General features: G+C 42.3%; 1 protein-coding gene and 1 non-coding gene across 4 annotated transcripts in view; both read left to right on the top strand.

Annotated features, from left to right (window-relative positions):
* Zzef1 (zinc finger ZZ-type and EF-hand domain containing 1) overlaps nt 1–16,691 on the top strand; it is a 125,611-nt gene that overhangs the window by 78,805 nt on the left and 30,115 nt on the right. For all 3 annotated transcript variants that reach the window (XM_052194389.1, XM_052194388.1, XM_052194390.1), the window contains exons 30-37: nt 98–262; nt 4,986–5,105; nt 5,535–5,696; nt 8,924–9,053; nt 11,168–11,306; nt 12,887–13,052; nt 13,761–14,023; nt 15,255–15,424. In XM_052194389.1, coding sequence (XP_052050349.1) covers nt 98–262; nt 4,986–5,105; nt 5,535–5,696; nt 8,924–9,053; nt 11,168–11,306; nt 12,887–13,052; nt 13,761–14,023; nt 15,255–15,424 — 1,315 coding nt within the window. The remainder of the gene's footprint in view (nt 1–97; nt 263–4,985; nt 5,106–5,534; nt 5,697–8,923; nt 9,054–11,167; nt 11,307–12,886; nt 13,053–13,760; nt 14,024–15,254; nt 15,425–16,691) is intronic.
* On the top strand, nt 6,191–6,352 carry LOC127695684 (U1 spliceosomal RNA). The gene has a single exon (XR_007980054.1). It is a non-coding gene; the product is annotated as a U1 spliceosomal RNA (small nuclear RNA).

Here is a 16,691-nt window from a genome sequence, read left to right as displayed (position 1 = left end):
ATCCTCACACCACGACTCGACTCGCTTTTGTTCACATGGCTTCAGAATGTGGGGAGGAGTTGTGCTTGGGCATTCCTGACTTGAACTCTGTCTCCAGTGTTGTGAAGGTTCTTTCTTTGCGGAAAGCCCAAGCACAGAGCATCCTTGAAGTGCTGAGGATAATTCAGTATTGCACAGAATCCCTCGGACAGCCTCACTGCTTCCACCCGCCGTATATACTTTTCCTGCTGGAACTTCTGACCTGCCAGAAAGATTTTACAAAGTAAGTACAAATGACAGATATGACAGAAAAGCAAGCAGAGGTTATTTTACAGAAATCTTAGTTGGCATCTATATTGATAACTCCAAAAATTGCCATATATAATGCAAATTTATATTTTTGGTTAATTTGTTCTCTCATCTCAAAAAAATGGGTTATATCTTTCTGTAAAAATCAAGAATGTGATTATTACTCTTCCACTTTGTGTGTTCCTCATGTGCCCACAGTGTCATAAGACTAATAGAAGCTGAGCGCTCAGTTCTGTGCTCATACAGTAAAGACTGTGGCCTTTCAAGCTGCTTCTAGCCTTAATGCAACAAACATTTTTTTTTAAGAAACATTTTTTTCTGCTATGCCAGCTACCTTCCTAATTATATACACAAAAGTGACAAGACAAAAAAGTCCTCTTTCTAATGGAGCCTCATACTCTCTTGAAGAGTAAGTGGCATTTAAAGCAAACAAGTCTCTGACAGTGATACAGTATGTAGTGATTCCATGTACAATGACACAGGTCAGGTGGACAAGGGAAATAGCCTAAGGATATTCGTCCACCAAAAGATGAATGACCTGCAGAGATTAGTCAGGAGTGCTGAGGGCAGAAGGAGGGAGCGCCTACTGGGGAATCAGGCCATAGGACAAAGCAAAACCTTGTGATTAGGGGCGGGACCAAATCATCGAGGCAGGACCCTACCACCCAGGGTGTTTGCATGCTATACTGAGTTGCAGGTGGGAAACACTGGGAGATTTTGAAACCCAGGAGGAGTGGGCTTGAGTTTATAAAAGATGGCTCTGTCTACTCTGTGGAAAAGTGGGAAAATCAGAAAAGTGTTAGGAGATTGGTGTAATACAGGCAAGAGAGGATGGCTTGGACCAGGCAGAAGCTTAAGAGATAGAGAAAAAGGAAAGTCATTCAGAAGATGAATGAAAGATATTGGGAACATGGGGAAAGAACTCTTAGGATTTTGGTTGGACCAGCTGTGTGAATAGTGTCACATTTTGCTGGCAGGAAGAATGTGAAAAACAGAGATGGGAACAAAATTTTAAACTTTGTTCTGGTCGTATATTTGAAATATTGGTGTTTTTTTAATTTTATGTGTATGGGTGTTTCACCTGTAGGTATGTTCATGTGCCACCCTGCCCCGCCCCCATCCCAACCTCCATTTGCTTGTCTGAGGCCTATAGAAGTCAGAATCAGGATCTCCTGGGAACTAGAAAAAGACTCCATGTGGGTGCTGGAAATTGAACCTGTGTTCTCTAGAAGAGCATGTTTTATTGTTATTATTTGGTTTGCTTTTTTTTTTTTTTTTTTTTTTTTTTTTTGAGACAGAATTTCTCTGTGTAGCCCTGTCTGTCCAGGAACTTGCTCTGTAGGTCAGGCTGGCCTCCAACTCAGAGATCCACCTGCCTCTGCCTCCTAAATGCTGGGATTACAGGCGTGCGCCACCATGCTCAGTGAGCATGTGGAGCCATCCCTCCATTCCCTGTTGTAACTGCTCCTTTGGCATTCAACAATTAGAAGACGAGGATCAGATTCTAAAGTCCTGCAAAGTCAGGCCTAGAGGTAGAATTTGCTTATGGGCAGCATATGGATGCTATTTAAAGCCATGGTCCAGATGAAACCTGGGCAGGCAGTGGCCCAGAACTGGGCCTTCAAGCCTGCCTTTATTTTGAGGTCAAGAAAAGGAGGAGTCACTAAGACCTTGAAGGTACATAGTGGTCCCTGCAGTAGATTGACAACCTGTGGGTGGTGATGTCATAAAAGCCAAGAAAAGGTTGTCTTCAACCTCAAGAATTGTCAGTTGAGTTGGATGCTGATATGAGAGCTTGAGATTGAAGCAATGGCGCTGAATGGCAATAGCATTGTAAGTTGTGGCCTGAAGCCTGGTTGCAAGATAGGTGATGAGATGGTGACGTCGAAACAGAACACTAGAAAGAACAGACCTGTGGCCAGCGTGTGTGTGTGTGTGTGTGTGTGTGTGTGTGTGTGTGTGTGTGTGTGTGTGTGTTTGTATTGTTTGCAGTGCTGGCTACTGAGCAGATGGAGCCTTGCTCCTGCCAAGTGCATTTTTTGCTGTGAGGCCTGCACCTGCAGGTGTGTAGGTACTGGTACACAGAGCTGGTGGGGATGAGCCAGCCAAGGCCAGGGAAGTGCTGTCAGCATTAGTAGGAAAAGCAGGACAGTCCAGCAGGACAGTGTGGATAAAAGTTGCTTGGCTAATGGAGTGCTACAAAGATGAGGGATTTCTTTGTAATCATTCCGTTTTTTAAAAATAAGACGAGATCAGATTCATCAATGAAATGAGGTAGAGAAGAGGCTAGTAACCATTTAAGGAAAGGCAGGAGGGCTTTAAATAGAGATGAAAATGAATAAAGCCAGACTTCCAAGTTGCTTGACAATATCAAATGCTTTTTAAAGAATTATATTTGTAAGCTGGGTATGGTTATATCTCCTATGTTCCTAGTACTCAGGAAGCAAAAGAAGGAGGGTTTGTTTTGAGCTCGGGACCAGCATGGGCAACATAATAAGTTCAAGGTGAACCTGGAGACTGTGTTAGACTTTGTCTCAAAAACAAGTTGGGGAAGATGGGCTAGAGAGTTGGCTTATACTTTGGGAGCACTTGTTCTTTCAGAGGACATGAGTTCAGCTTCCAGCACCCACATGGTAGCTCATGTCTGTAACTCCAGTTCCAGGGATCTAGTAATCTCTTCTGACATCTATGGACACCAAGTACACACGTTACACAGGAATACATGTAGGCAAAATACTCATACACATAAAATTAAACATAGATAAATTTTTTTGTTTGTTTATATTTTTTTTGAGACATAGTCTCTCTTTAGTCCTTGTTGTCTTGGAACTTGGACCAGGCTAGTCTTGAACTCACAAGAGATCCTCTTACCTCTGTCTCTAGATTTCTGGGATTAAAGATGTGTACCACAGTATCCAGTCTAAAAAATAGTATTTTTTAAAGAGAAAGAGGAAAACCTGACAGTTATGAGTTTAAAGTGGCATTAGTCAGTGTGATTGTGTGATGATGGTCTTTTCCACGTGCATTCAGCTGTTTTGGAATAATAAGATTCCTAATGCAAGGGGAATTCCTCATAGAAAGAGAAAGGGGCCAGGAAGCTGGTGGTTGCTAACATGACAATCTGTTATGTCGAATACAAGCTGAGAAGAGAGCAGGGTGGGGGGGGGGGAGAGCATGCTGGGAGTAGTTGATGGCTCACTGGGCTGGGCTCACTGACTGAAAAAAGGCTGATGGGAATCCACAGCAGAGCAGGGGAAGAGTGTAGATAGAGTAGCTTGTTCTGGAGTCAGTGTGCACATGACTAAGGTTAAGGAGGGACCAACAAATTAGGTTAGTTAAGGAAATTGCAGTGAAAATCCTTGGCAATGAAGAGGATAAAGGATAGAGAGAAAAAGAAATGGAGGCAACATTCCCATGATGTTGAAGTCACTTAGGTGCCAAGGATCAAGGTGTGAAAACCCAGGGAACCGAGCAGAGCACTTGGAATGCATTGGCAGCTGGGTCTCTATGAGTGCTAGGCTAGAAAGTTCCAGGACCATCCAGAGGAGCGTGCGCGCACACACACACACACACACTTCAAAAAAAAAGTAAAAAGAAAAGTTTAATACTAAAGTCATCAGCCGGGCGGTGGTGGTGCACACCTGTAATCCCAGCACTCTGGGAGGCAGAGACAGGCGGATTTCTGAGTTCGAGGCCAGCCAGGGCTACACAGGAACCCTGTCTCGAAAAGCCAAAAAAAAAAAAAGAAGAAGAAGGGGGAGGGGGAGGAGGGGGGAGGGAGGGAGGGAAGGAAGGAAGGAAGGAAGGAAGGAAGGAAGGAAGGAAGGAAAGAAAGAAAGAAAGAAAGAAAGAAAGAAAGAAAGAAAGAAAGAAAGAAAGAAAGAAAGAAAGAAAGAAAGAAAGAAAGAAAGAAAGAAAGAAAGAAAGGGAAAGGAAAGGAAAGGAAAGGAAAAAGGAAAAAGGAAAAAGGGGAAAGGAAAAAGGAAAGGAAAGGAAAAAGGAAAGGAAAGGAAAAAGGAAAGGAAAGGAAAAAGGAAAGGAAAGGAAAAAGGAAAGGAAAGGAAAAAGGAAAGGAAAGGAAAAAGGAAAGGAAAGGAAAAAGGAAAGGAAAGGAAAAAAGGAAAGGAAAAAGGAAAGGAAAGGAAAAAGGAAAGGAAAGGAAAGGAAAAAGGAAAGGAAAGGAAAGGAAAAAGGAAAGGAAAGGAAAAAGGAAAGGAAAGGAAAGGAAAAAGAAAAGGAAAGGAAAGGAAAAAGGAAAGGAAAGGAAAGGAAAAAGGAAAGGAAAGGAAAGGAAAAAGGAAAGGAAAGGAAAAAGGAAAGGAAAGGAAAAAGGAAAAAGGAAAGGAAAGGAAAGGAAGAAGCCAAATCCAAAAAAAAATAAATTACTAAAGTCATCAATAAACAAAGAACAGTTTGGGGGCCATGTTGGTGTAGAGAAGGCTAACTAAGGTAACTTATGGAAGGTGTGTAACATACACAGCATGGCACGCTTGTGTAGTAGGGGTAGGGGCTTTGTTTGATTAACAGAGGAGTAGTTGTCAACTCTGTACTTTTGCCGGACTGCTCTCTCGACCCAACTGGACTCGAATGTCACCGACCCTGTTGTCCTCCAAATCATTCAGTTGGCTGCTTTTTGGTTGTTTTGTTTAAGAAATAGAGATCAATAAGTCAGAGCTGATGCTTTCTTCTGTTTCTAGTTACTTTGGACACTTGGAAGGCTGTGGTGCTGATCTACACAAAGAAATCCGAGACACTTACTATCAACTTGTTCTGTTTTTGGTCAAAGCAATCAAAGGATTTAGTAGCATAAATGACAGGTACTGGATTACCTTTATATTTCTTGAAGAAAAAAATATATCTTTTTCAATTATAAATGAAATACATATTTGAAGTTGAAAAAAAAACCCACAAAATTAAGCACAAGTAATTCACTGATAGCCTGTAGTCTTCACTGTCTGCTGTATTACTTGCAAATTAAAACTCTAGTACAAAGCAGGTTCTTGTCTCCTCTATAGTAAGTCATTCAGACATAAACCTTAAATCAAATGGCTCTTCTGTAACCTTGTTAATTTGGGAGTGACTCTAATGCTTCCGTCATGTCATCAGCAGGCAGCTTTGCTGCCTCCCCCTTCACTGTCAGACCCCTGGTGTCAGACTCAAGGTAGTGCCGAAACAGGTTGCCAGCTTATACTGTCCCTGTTGTCAGTATGCAGCTTAGGTAACTATCACCTGTGTGGTCTCTTTAGGTCTCTGCTCCCTGCTTTATCTTGTGTTCAGACAGCCCTGCTTCATCTTTTGGATATGGGCTGGGAACCCAGTGATCTTGCCTTCTTTGTTGATATTCAGTTACCAGATCTCCTCATGAACATGTCCCAAGAAAACATCAGCGTCCATGACAGTGTGATCAGGTAAGCTTAAGAGATAGAGAAAAAGGGAAGTCATTTAGAAGATGAATGAAAGATATTGGAAACATGGGGAAAGAGCTCTTAGGATTTGGGTTGGCCATTCTTAGAGTTGGGGCAAGGAATGGGATCAGCAGGTAATCTGTCATAGATCCTGGCTTTGCTGCACAAGGGCTAGACAACCTCACAAATTACATAAACCTCCCATGCCTCTATTTCTTTATCTTTAGAATTACCTCTGAAACTTGTCAAGAAGTTTCATTTCTTGCCTAAGTTCCATTTCTGAGAGTCTAGGACAGTACCAGGTACACAGTGGGATTAGGTAAATTGGCAGCCAAAGTGTTTTGAACTTGGAAAATGAGAATTGTCTTTATTTTGGGGGGTGGAAGTCCTAATAGCCTGTAGAGTTGGAGAATTTTTTTGATACCTGTGTATACTGTTAGCCACTGTAGTATCCTGAGCATTGTAAAAATTTAGGTTATAATAAAAAATAGTATACAATACTTATCAAGCAGGGGAAACATTATAATTAAGAAGGTGATTTTCCCAGGGTAAGGCCTAACTATGACCCTTGGGATGTGCTGACCCCTGCTATTTCCCCAAACATGGGAAAAACTGACTGTAGAATTTGTGATAGTGGAAAACTGTTTACGCTCTCCCTTACATTAAAAGAAAATGGTATGCAAAGCCTTTTTTAAAATAATTTTTAGTTTTGTTATAAAATAGTTGGGAGTTTATTGAGACAGTATTTTAATATAGATTTAAACACAGGTATTGAGAGAGTGGGGCTTAAGAAAAGGGAGGCATTATAGGCCTCTGAGTAGACTTGGGCTTCTCAAGAGAGGTGCTTCATTCTGTTTTTGACCCTGCTCAAGCTCACTTACCATCCATTACTTTGCATGGAGAGGAGAGAACAGACAAGCACGCTTTAAGAGGAGAACTGGGACATGAGTGAAGGAGACGGCACTCACTGTCAGAAGAGATCTTCTGGGAAGAGGGGGGTCAACTAAAGCTCTTTCCTTGGGCCATCAATGTAGCCCAGCAGATAAAGCTGTCTCTAGCACTTTCTCTTCTATCAGAGGGCAGACAAGGAAGACATAGCACTGGTTGGTTGCAGCTGGTTCTTTAGCTGTCTGTTAGCCCAGAGTTTTAAGCCTTGTCTGTTCCAGCATGATATAGTACTTGAGGAGAGAGGGATCACATACCCTTCATACCAATTTCTCAAACTAGCCCAAAGCTATGTAAGAACAGGCCTAAAATCATTGTAATGCATGAATGAATGTTTGTTTTGCATTTGCTAGCTAGCAAATCTTTTTGTATTTAAATTTTAAGGATTTATTTACATGTATATTTATTTGTGTGAGTGCCACAGAGATATTTCTATATGTGGGTGTGATGGGAAGCCAGAAGAGGATGTCCCATCTCCTGGAACTAAAATAGCGGTTGTGAGCCACCTAATGTGGGTGTTGGTAACTGAGCTTGATTCCCTTGAAGAACAGAAATTACTCTTAACTGTTGAACTGTCTCTCCAGCTCATGTTTAAATTTTCATTGCTGAAGCAAACTATGAACTGGAACTATGGAAATTTATGGCTTTACAAGAGAAGAGCTGATGAAATTATCCACCTAAAACCTTTGATTTGAAATGAGGAATCAGGAGCAGGGCCAGGTACAGTCCCTGTGTTCCTGTCCTTTGGTAGATTGGTTCCAAGGCCTCACCAATACAAATGAGATGCTTCAGGTCCTCAATATCATACACACACCCTCTTGTATACATTGAATCACTTCCAGATAACTTTATGATGCCTTATGTATGAGTTACTGGGAGCGCTTGGTAGGCAGCTCTTATGTTGTATTCTTTATGGACTGATGACAAAAGCAACCGGACAAGTTCAGTGCAGACAGATTTCTTAAAGATGTATTTTATTTTTAATTACATGTATGTGTGTGTGTGTGTCTATCTGTCTGTCTGTCTGTCTGTCTGTCATTGTGAGTGTAGGTATCCTCAGAGACTAGAGGTGTTGGGTTCCCCTGCAATAGGAGTGAAAAGCAGTTGTGAGCTACTGAAATGGGAACTGAACTCCAGTCCTCTGGAAGAGCAACAAGTTCTCTTGGCCTCTGAGTCAGCCCCAGAGACAATTTTTTAAAGATATCTTTTGCTATGATATTGGCCAAATCCAAAGATCTGGAGCCCGTGTATGTAGAGGCCACTGATACTTCAGATTTATTGACTATAATGTGTGAAGGTTGTATAGCAATTAGTTGATGAGGCTGAAGTCACAGGATCTCCTGACCCTTTCCTCGTGCGATTGCATTAGAGTATTCTCTGTCCACACTGAATTTATTTTAGACAAAGTTCTGATTGGTTCAGGCTGACCTCAGACATTCTATATAGCCTAGAATTGTCTCCAACTTCTGATCTTTCTGCGTAGGATTATAGGCTTTGTGATGTTTAAGACATGTTGGAGATCAAGCCAAAGCTTCACGCTTTCTATCAGCCAGGCCACATTCTCAACCCAGATTTTAGTAGTAGTAGTAGTAGTAGTAGTTGTTGTTGTTGTTAGAAGTTATTAGTAGTAATTGCTGTTGTTGTTGTTGGTAGTAGTAGTAGTAGTTGTTGTTGTTGTTGTTACTATTATTGGTGTTGAGACAGGGTCTCACTGTACAGCCTTTGCTGGATGGCAACTCACTGTAGAGTTCAAATTGGCTTCTAACTCACAAAGATCCACTTTCTTCTCCTCCTGAGCATATGCCACTGTTCATGGCTGATTTTTATTTTGTTTTGTTTTGGTTTTGTTTTGGGTTTGGTTTTTGGTTTTGGGTTTTTTGAGACAGGGTTTCTCTAAGTAGCCCTGGCTGTCCTGGGACTTACTCTGTAGACCAATCTGCCTTTAACTCTGAGATCCTTCTGTCTCTACCTCCTGAGTGCTGAGATTAAAGGCACATGCCACCACAGACTGACTGGCTGAACTTTTTTAAATCATCATATTTGACCCTAGTATCTGGCACATGAAGAGTTTTCCCTACTCAGTGTACTCTGCTTCAGAAAGGAACTTTTCTATTTTTTGAATGTAAATCCATTAAATAGTTGATAAACTCTAAGGCTTTGAAAAGCAATTCCCGTCGTTTCAAAATGCCCCATCTATAAAAGTTATGGGACCCAGCACCTGCTGACTAGCACATCCTTGGGCATTGTAAGAAGCATGCTTCCCTCTCATCACATCCTTCTTTCAGCCAGTGGAGTGAAGAAGATGAGCTCGCTGATGCCAAGCAGAACTCAGAGTGGATGGACGAGTGTCAGGATGGCATGTTTGAGGCCTGGTATGAAAAAATAGCCCAAGAGGATCCAGAGAAGCAGAGGAAAGTAAGACCTCTCAGCTAGAGCAATCTGGGTGACTTGCTAGGAGTTTGAATGTGCTGGGGTGTACTTAGATGATATCTCCCAAGAGGGCTCCGGGAACATTTGGGACATCTGTCTGGTCTTCATCCTGATGAGATCCATCATTGTCGCTCACTTCCATAGAAGTAGGTTCACAGCAGAGCATCCCATAAGACTCATGGACATCATTAGATGCCAGTGTATTAATTTAGTGAGAAAAGGAATTGCTGAAGGGTCTGGACTCTCAAGTTCTGGGCTGACACACCATCTTCCTATAGGCAAGCATAATTCCAGTTACAAGGTTGCCAATCAGCTTGGAAGCTGCTCTATGATTATCATATGAGCATTAAGTGACCCACACAGTAGAAGAATCAACTTTGGTAGCCTGTCCATCTACTTGTGAGGTTTTCTGTCTGTCAGTACTACATATGTCAGGCATCTGCTAATTGAAGCCACTAATTTTCCCCTTCTTAATCACCTTCTGTTTGCCAGTCATTTTGTTCATTATGGTACCTGATGGTGCTTAAGAGGAACATACCAACTGGCACTTGAGACTTTTCTCTTGTAAGTTAACATCTGAATGAGAACATCCTGTAGTGCTCAGGTGACCTGGCACATTTCCTCTCCTACAACATACCATTTACTACCAAACAGTGACCTTCTGACTTAGTTTCCTCATATGCAGACCCTAAAATAAACTGCCTTATAACAACACTAAGTACTTTCTAGTAATCCAATAGCTTATTCATGTAACAGTCTCTTACTTTCTGCTCCCAGATAGGTAATTAGTTAGTTGGCTAGTAGAATGTCTATTGACTAATTGTGTCGCTGGCTAGTTAAAGACGAAGGATTTATTTGGTCTGAGGAAAAACCAGAATATTGTTTGTTTTTTTATAGAGAGCTCCAGGCTGACCCAAAGCTTTCAGTTCTCCTGCCCCAGTCTCCTAAATGCTAGAGTGATGGGGAAGCACCACCATGCTATTTTAATGTGCCAAAATCAGGAGTTCTCTTTCAATACATTTGTTAGTACTGCCATTGTCAAACGAGTACCTGAGCCAAACATCTAGAGACCATTCTTGACCATCTCTAGTAATTTGGTCACAGGTCTTCTCACTCTGCCTCCTTAATTCTTCTCAGTCAACCTGCTTTCCCCAGTCCCTTCCCTTACTACTACCATGGAACTACTTGGGCAGCTGCATCATAATCAGCTTCCCTGACCCCTGTCTTGCTCCTATCAATCCATTTTTTTTGCTGTGTAACCAGAGGAACCTTCAGAATGACCAAATCTGTTGCCATTACCTTTCTGTCTAAAAACTGTTTTAGGCTCCTTGGATTTTACTTTTCTAACTTCTCCTGGTTATTCCTCCTATGTACTCTAGTATGCATTCTAGATTATTGCCAATTTCAAAAGCCCTGGAGCTAGAGGGGTGGTTTCGTGGTTAAGAGTATTTGCTGTTCTTCCAGAAGTCCCTACTTTGGGTCTTACAACTGTCTGTAACTCTATCTCTAAGAAACTCTGTCTCCAAGTAAGCTTCTGCAGGCACACATGCACATGGACAGACACATAGAAATGCCCATAAATAAAAATACATCCTTTAAAAAGGCAAACAAGCAAGCAAACAAAAATATCTTGTCTTTTTTCTTCTTTCTTTTTTCAGGACCTTGTGCCTGCCCGGGCAGGTGCTCACATAGTCAGTTACATGGCCAGCCCGTGCCATGCTCCCTTTGGAAGGAGCAAAGCTTCTGTAGACTTTGCTGTTCCTTCTGTCTGATTTCCTGTCACCTTTATCTCCACCCAACTACCATCTGTTTGATGTTGATTTTAACCGAGGAGTTGCTGTTCTTAGAAAACTTTCTTAGGCCCTCCCAATACCTTAGCCAGTGTCCTCCTTGTTCACTAGCCCTCCTGCACTATATGACCGTTGTCTGTTTGCTTGAGGGATTCCCAAATGGGAACTTGAGATTCAGCCTTAAATCCTAGCAAGTGGTACAACACTTGGGAGATCTTTGGTACCTACTGAGTGAATGAATTGATCGTGAACAGTGATCAGTGAGCACTAGTAAGTCTGTTGGCTAATTGTGTTTATTTCATCTTACAGATGCACATGTTCATTGCTCGATACTGTGACCTGTTAAATGTGGATATCTCTTGTGATGGGTGCGATGAGATTGCCCCCTGGCATCGCTACCGGTGTCTACAGTGCAGTGACATGGACCTCTGCAAGACTTGCTTCCTTGGTAAACTTCAGGGGATCCCATGCCCACCAGGAAGTTATTTTTCTTTCTTTGATTTTGTCATCTTTAAGACTCACTGTGCTATGTAGAGTCTCTGGTTCATTGGCAAACTTGAGTCATCTCCCTCAACTCAATGATGACCTCCACTGCTTTTATCTGAAATCCTTCCATCTCCTGTCCTGCTCAGGAGGCACTCGATAAACTCTCAGGATCAGCTAATACATGCTTACGTAACTTTCTAAGAAATGTTGCTTCTGAATCATGCAGTGATTAGCAAATAGCAAAATAAGCATACAAGCAAAATAAACTTGAAATATTTTTAATATACTCGATTCATGGGTGCTAGGGCAGAGCCCATGTGCAGTAGTGAGCACTGGAGGGCTCTGTGTATTTAAAGCCCAGCAGTAAAACACACAGTTCCTGTCCTGGAAACACATTCTAACAGAGAGACCAAACATAATGAATGCATATGCTGTTATAAGCAAGTAGTGCAGAGTATTTCTAAGAAATTTTAGAAATATAGCTGCACCCTAAAAGGAAGCCTTGTGGAGGAGATAGGATAAGAATTGATCTTTGGCTGGGCAGTGGTGGTGCACGCCTTTAATCCAAGCACCTGGGAGGCAGAGACAGGCAGATTTCTGAATTCAGTCTGGTCTACAGAGTAAGTTCCAGGACAGCCAGGGCTACACAGAGAAACACTATCTCAAAAAAAATCAAAACAAAAAACAAACAAACAAAAACGAGAATTGGTCTTTGAAGGAAGTTCAAACTAGTAACATAACAAAACTCAGAAGACAGCATTACCACCAGAGCAGAGCAAGCTTGAGGGCAGAAGAATAAGTGCTTTCAGTGACTTTAGATACATTTGCATGTCTGTCTAATTAAGTAATTGACAAGGACCAATAGGGTTCAAGTTGTAGAACCCTGAGATACTAGACTAAGAAATTTGAATAGTTTGAAGACAACAAAAAAGGTTTATAGCTAGTTTGACCAAAGCTATACTCAGGGAAGACTGTCATTCTCTTTTAAGAGACTCTAATCACAAGGGTATTTGGACATACACCAGGTTTACAGCACTGATAACAGAATGGCCACCTGTGAAGAGTACTGAGCAGGGACTTAGAGTGTCTCATTCTCTTATGCTCTGAGTCTGTGATTCTGAAGTATGTTTTCACCTGTATTTCTGCAGTGAGAAAGTAAGAACAAAAGTTTGGTGGCTCCTCAGTACTCCTTAGGATACGCCAATAGGTGTATGACCTCTGTCAGAGGTGGAGTGTGGGATACAGTCCACAAAGTGGCATGGGCTTGTTTCTCCCAAATAGCTGTCATGATGGGAACTTGACATGTATCTGACATGACTGTGACACTGTAGAATCGAGATCAGTCACCTGAACCATTGCCCAAGAGGTGTATACTGAGAGTATCATTGATATGCTCATACTCACCAGAGCATTTTGGTCTTCAAAGGTGATCCTGCCCTCTGAGGTAGTAAATGAGATTTGGCTGTGCTGCTGGGAGCAGTGTGCTAGTACTTGGAGAGCATCCTCTGCCCAGTCCGTCTCACACTGCTGGTTTTCTTCCAGGTGGAGTGAAGCCGGAGGGCCATGGAGATGATCATGAAATGGTCAACATGGAGTTTACCTGTGACCATTGCCAGGGTTTGATTATAGGCCGGAGAATGAATTGCAATGTATGTGATGACTTTGATCTTTGCTATGGATGCTACGCAGCAAAGAAATACTCCTATGGGTATGTCAGCTTCCCCTGCTGCCACCATAACCTTTTGGGGTACATGTCTTCATTAAAAGGAGTCGTCTTGCTTTTTCTCTGGTGCTAGGGATTGAGCCCAAGACATTGCAAATGCTAGGCAAGCACTCTACACCTGGGTGTATACTCCTAGCTTTCCTAAGTTTTAAACCCTTTTATTGTGATTGGGGAGGGGGAAGGCATGTACATGTACATGTGTGTGCACACGTAGAGGACAGAAGACAGTTTTGAGGAGTGATTTCTCTCTTTTTTCCTTTCTGTAGGTCACCAGGTATGGTAAATGCCTTTACTTGCCAAGCCATTTTGTGGCCCCTTCCTTACTAAAGAAAGATTTTTACTGTAAAAAGTTTAACATATTCAGAAGAAGAGAGAGTGGTACAGTGCACCCTGTGTCCTTGGAGTCACCAGGCAAGGAGATGGTGTCATGAAGTGCTTACTTCATTCTTTTACCTTAAAGTATTTAAAGCACATTTCAAATTTAAGTACTTCCCTATACCTTGTAATTCATCTTTTAAATTATGGTTATCACTTTGCATTACCAAAGTGCAGTTAGCACACTTTCAGAACTCTCGTCCTTGGCGTGGTTTCCATGTGCAGGTTTTAGGTTGTGGCTAATGTGATATACCGAGTGTTTGTGCTCCTTCATTTCTCTGGGCCAAGTGTTGATACTGTTCTGTCATGTCTTTGCAGCCATTTGCCAACTCACAGCATCACAGCCCACCCAATGGTGACCATCCGGATCAGTGACCGGCAGAGGCTCATCCAGCCCTATATCCACAACTACTCCTGGCTGCTCTTTGCTGCCCTGGCTCTCTATAGTGCCCACCTGACCAGTACGGAGCACGTGCACGGGGAGCAGCTGGACCCCCAGGCCCGCAGCAATGCTGCCACCCTGAGGAGCCAGTGCATGCAGCTGGTTGGGGACTGTCTGATGAAGGCCCACCAGGGCAAAGGTGACTATTCCTTATGTAGGACCCCTGGCCCAGCCTCTGCCTGCTGTTGGAGGCAAAGAAAGCCCAGGCAGCCAAAGAAGACCATGCTTGACTCAGAGGTCATTCACCAGAGGGATTCAGCCTAGCCTGGAACTTAAGTTCCTGTGTCTCTTTAGAGAGCTGTTGGCATAAAGTAACAGTTAAAGTGCTAATGATATAATTCAGTATTAATAATCAAAACTCTAGAAAACGCTGTAAGTTAGCCAGGCATGGTGGCACTGTAATCCCAGCACTTGGGAGGCAGAGGCAGGCGGATTTCTGAGTTTGAGGCCAGCCTGGTCTACAGAGTGAGTTCCAGGACAGCCAGGACCACACAGAAAAAACCTGTCTCAAAAAAAAAAAAAGAAAGAAAGAAAGAAAGAAAGAAAGAAAATGCTGTAAGTCATGAATGACTCTGCAGTGGTTGACTCTCTCGCTTTGTCAGGAATCTATGCTTTTTTTTAAACCCGAAGTACAAACAAATCCATGTATATTCTAGACAAGAGCTGCTTACAAATACAATGGTGTTTCTAGGTTTAATCATGCACACCTGAATTCCAATTCTGAATCCCAGAATGCTAGGTGTGGTCATTTCTTAAAATAACAAAATAAGAAAGTAATTTTGACTTCCCTGAGGGTTATTAATAAGAAAGTAATGTAAATATTAAACTTTAAGTTTCTCTCAGATGGTAGACTCCCCATCCTAATTGACATCAGGGGATCAGACTTACCTTAGGGAGAAGGTTGATGATATTTATATCTGCCAGTGGGGATTTAAAAATCTAGTTACCAGCCAGGTATAGTGCATGTCCTTAAGTCTAGTGCTCACACAGCACTCTAAATTCAAGCTTCCCTGATCTACAACAAGTTTTAGGCAGGCCAGCAGTACATAGTGAGACCCTGTCTCAAAAAACAAAACAAAACAAAAACTTAATTGCTTGACACTATCAGAAAAATATGTAACTTTGAAAGCAATCCTGTCGCCTGTTGTATCTTCAGTGTTTCATTGACTTCAAGTGCAGCTTCCCCTTGTTGTCTGTCTGTCCCCACTTGAGATCAAGAGTGGAACAGATGTCAAGTGCCAGGTGTGCTGCTGTGTGGTGTAACTCCTCAGCTATCTGTGTCTGTACAGTGGTCAAGTACTTTGTGGTACTTGCCAGAGATATCCCTTGCTGGGAACATTTAACCATTCTCTTGTTTTCTCCCATTCCAGGTCTTAAAGCTCTGGCTCTTCTTGGTGTATTGCCAGATAGTGACTCTACCTCAGAAAATCAAGCCCCACCAGTCACAGTGTCCTTGCAGGCATCGGAGGAGCAGCTAGAGAAGAAAACAGCCCAACTTGCCGAGGAGCAGACAGATGCAGGCCTGTTTGTACCCTGCACCGTAAGTAACGTGTCTGCCACGTGGTCACGGCTTACACTCGTGAGCCAGTTATACAAGGATGCACACCAGGGACATTAAGAGCATAGATTATGCAGCTTTGGTTTATATTCAGTCAACAGATAGATGACACCAGAAGTTAACTGTTTTAATGGGTAGACACGATGGTTGATAGGTAGGTGCATAGACAGAAAAAACCTTTAGAGGTCCAAACACGTAAAGATCCTTTTGTGAATTTAAAATAAGATTAAGTAACTAAATAAACAAAAGATTATTTTTATAGAAGCTTGCCTTCAGAGCTTGTACCCATGCTGTAAATATCTCCACCTTTGCTGCAGGAGCCACTGGTATTTCTATTGAAGCTACATCAGGGTACCAGGTCAGGATAATCTCAAACTGCTTGTCTCTCAGCTGTGGCCTACCACCTTGTTAACCTTCACAGACCACTTTCCACAAAGTGGAAAGCAGTCGATCCATCCAGTCAGGAGGGATAGTATCCTCACCTCTGTGCCTGAGAGTGTCTGTATTCCTGAGCCCTCATCATCATGGGGTTGTGATTCCACCATAGCATTGTGGTTCCCTCTGTCTATCAGTGTGTTCATTCATCTACACCAAAACGGACTACATTCTCTTAATCCACTAAAATCTAAACTTTTATTTATTTTGATGCTTAGATTGCCCCCATGTTTGTCCAGCAGCAACTCCTTCTACTTGGCTTTGTGTTCTGTGTGTGTGTGTGTGTGTGTGTGTGTGTGTGTCAGTCTCACTTGCAGATAGAACACATCTGTGAGTGCTTTGTGTGAGTGCTGGGATCTGATCTGACCCATCCTCATATATGTATACCAAGGTCTCTTACCCAGTGAGGTCACAGTTGTGTCCTATACCCTTAGAATGTTCATTTTTACATCATTAAAATACCTGTATCTCTGGCAATAGAAATAATATGTGTAGACTTGACATAGCCTTATCTTTATAATAGCATTAAAGATAATTGCAGATACAGTACTTTCCTTATTGTAAGTAAGATGTGTGTGTGTGTGTGTGCTGTATGCATGTGTACATTTGCATGTGCATGTATGTGGAAGCCAGAAGTCAACATCAGGTGTCTTCCTCTGTCACTCTACACCTTGTTTCAAGGCAGGGTCTCTCATTAAACCTGAAACACATTCAGTAACTCTAGCTGACCAGTAAGCTCCAGGAATCCTCCTGTCCCTGCCTCCTGCCTCCTCCCACACTAGAATTACAGGAACTCCCCACCACTGCTGACTTG

Source organism: Apodemus sylvaticus, chromosome 10 (assembly GCF_947179515.1).
Source record: "Apodemus sylvaticus chromosome 10, mApoSyl1.1, whole genome shotgun sequence".
Taxonomy (NCBI): Eukaryota; Metazoa; Chordata; class Mammalia; order Rodentia; family Muridae; genus Apodemus; species Apodemus sylvaticus.
The sequence above is the reverse complement of the archived record's forward strand: the minus strand, read 5'-3'. Positions and strand labels throughout refer to the sequence as shown.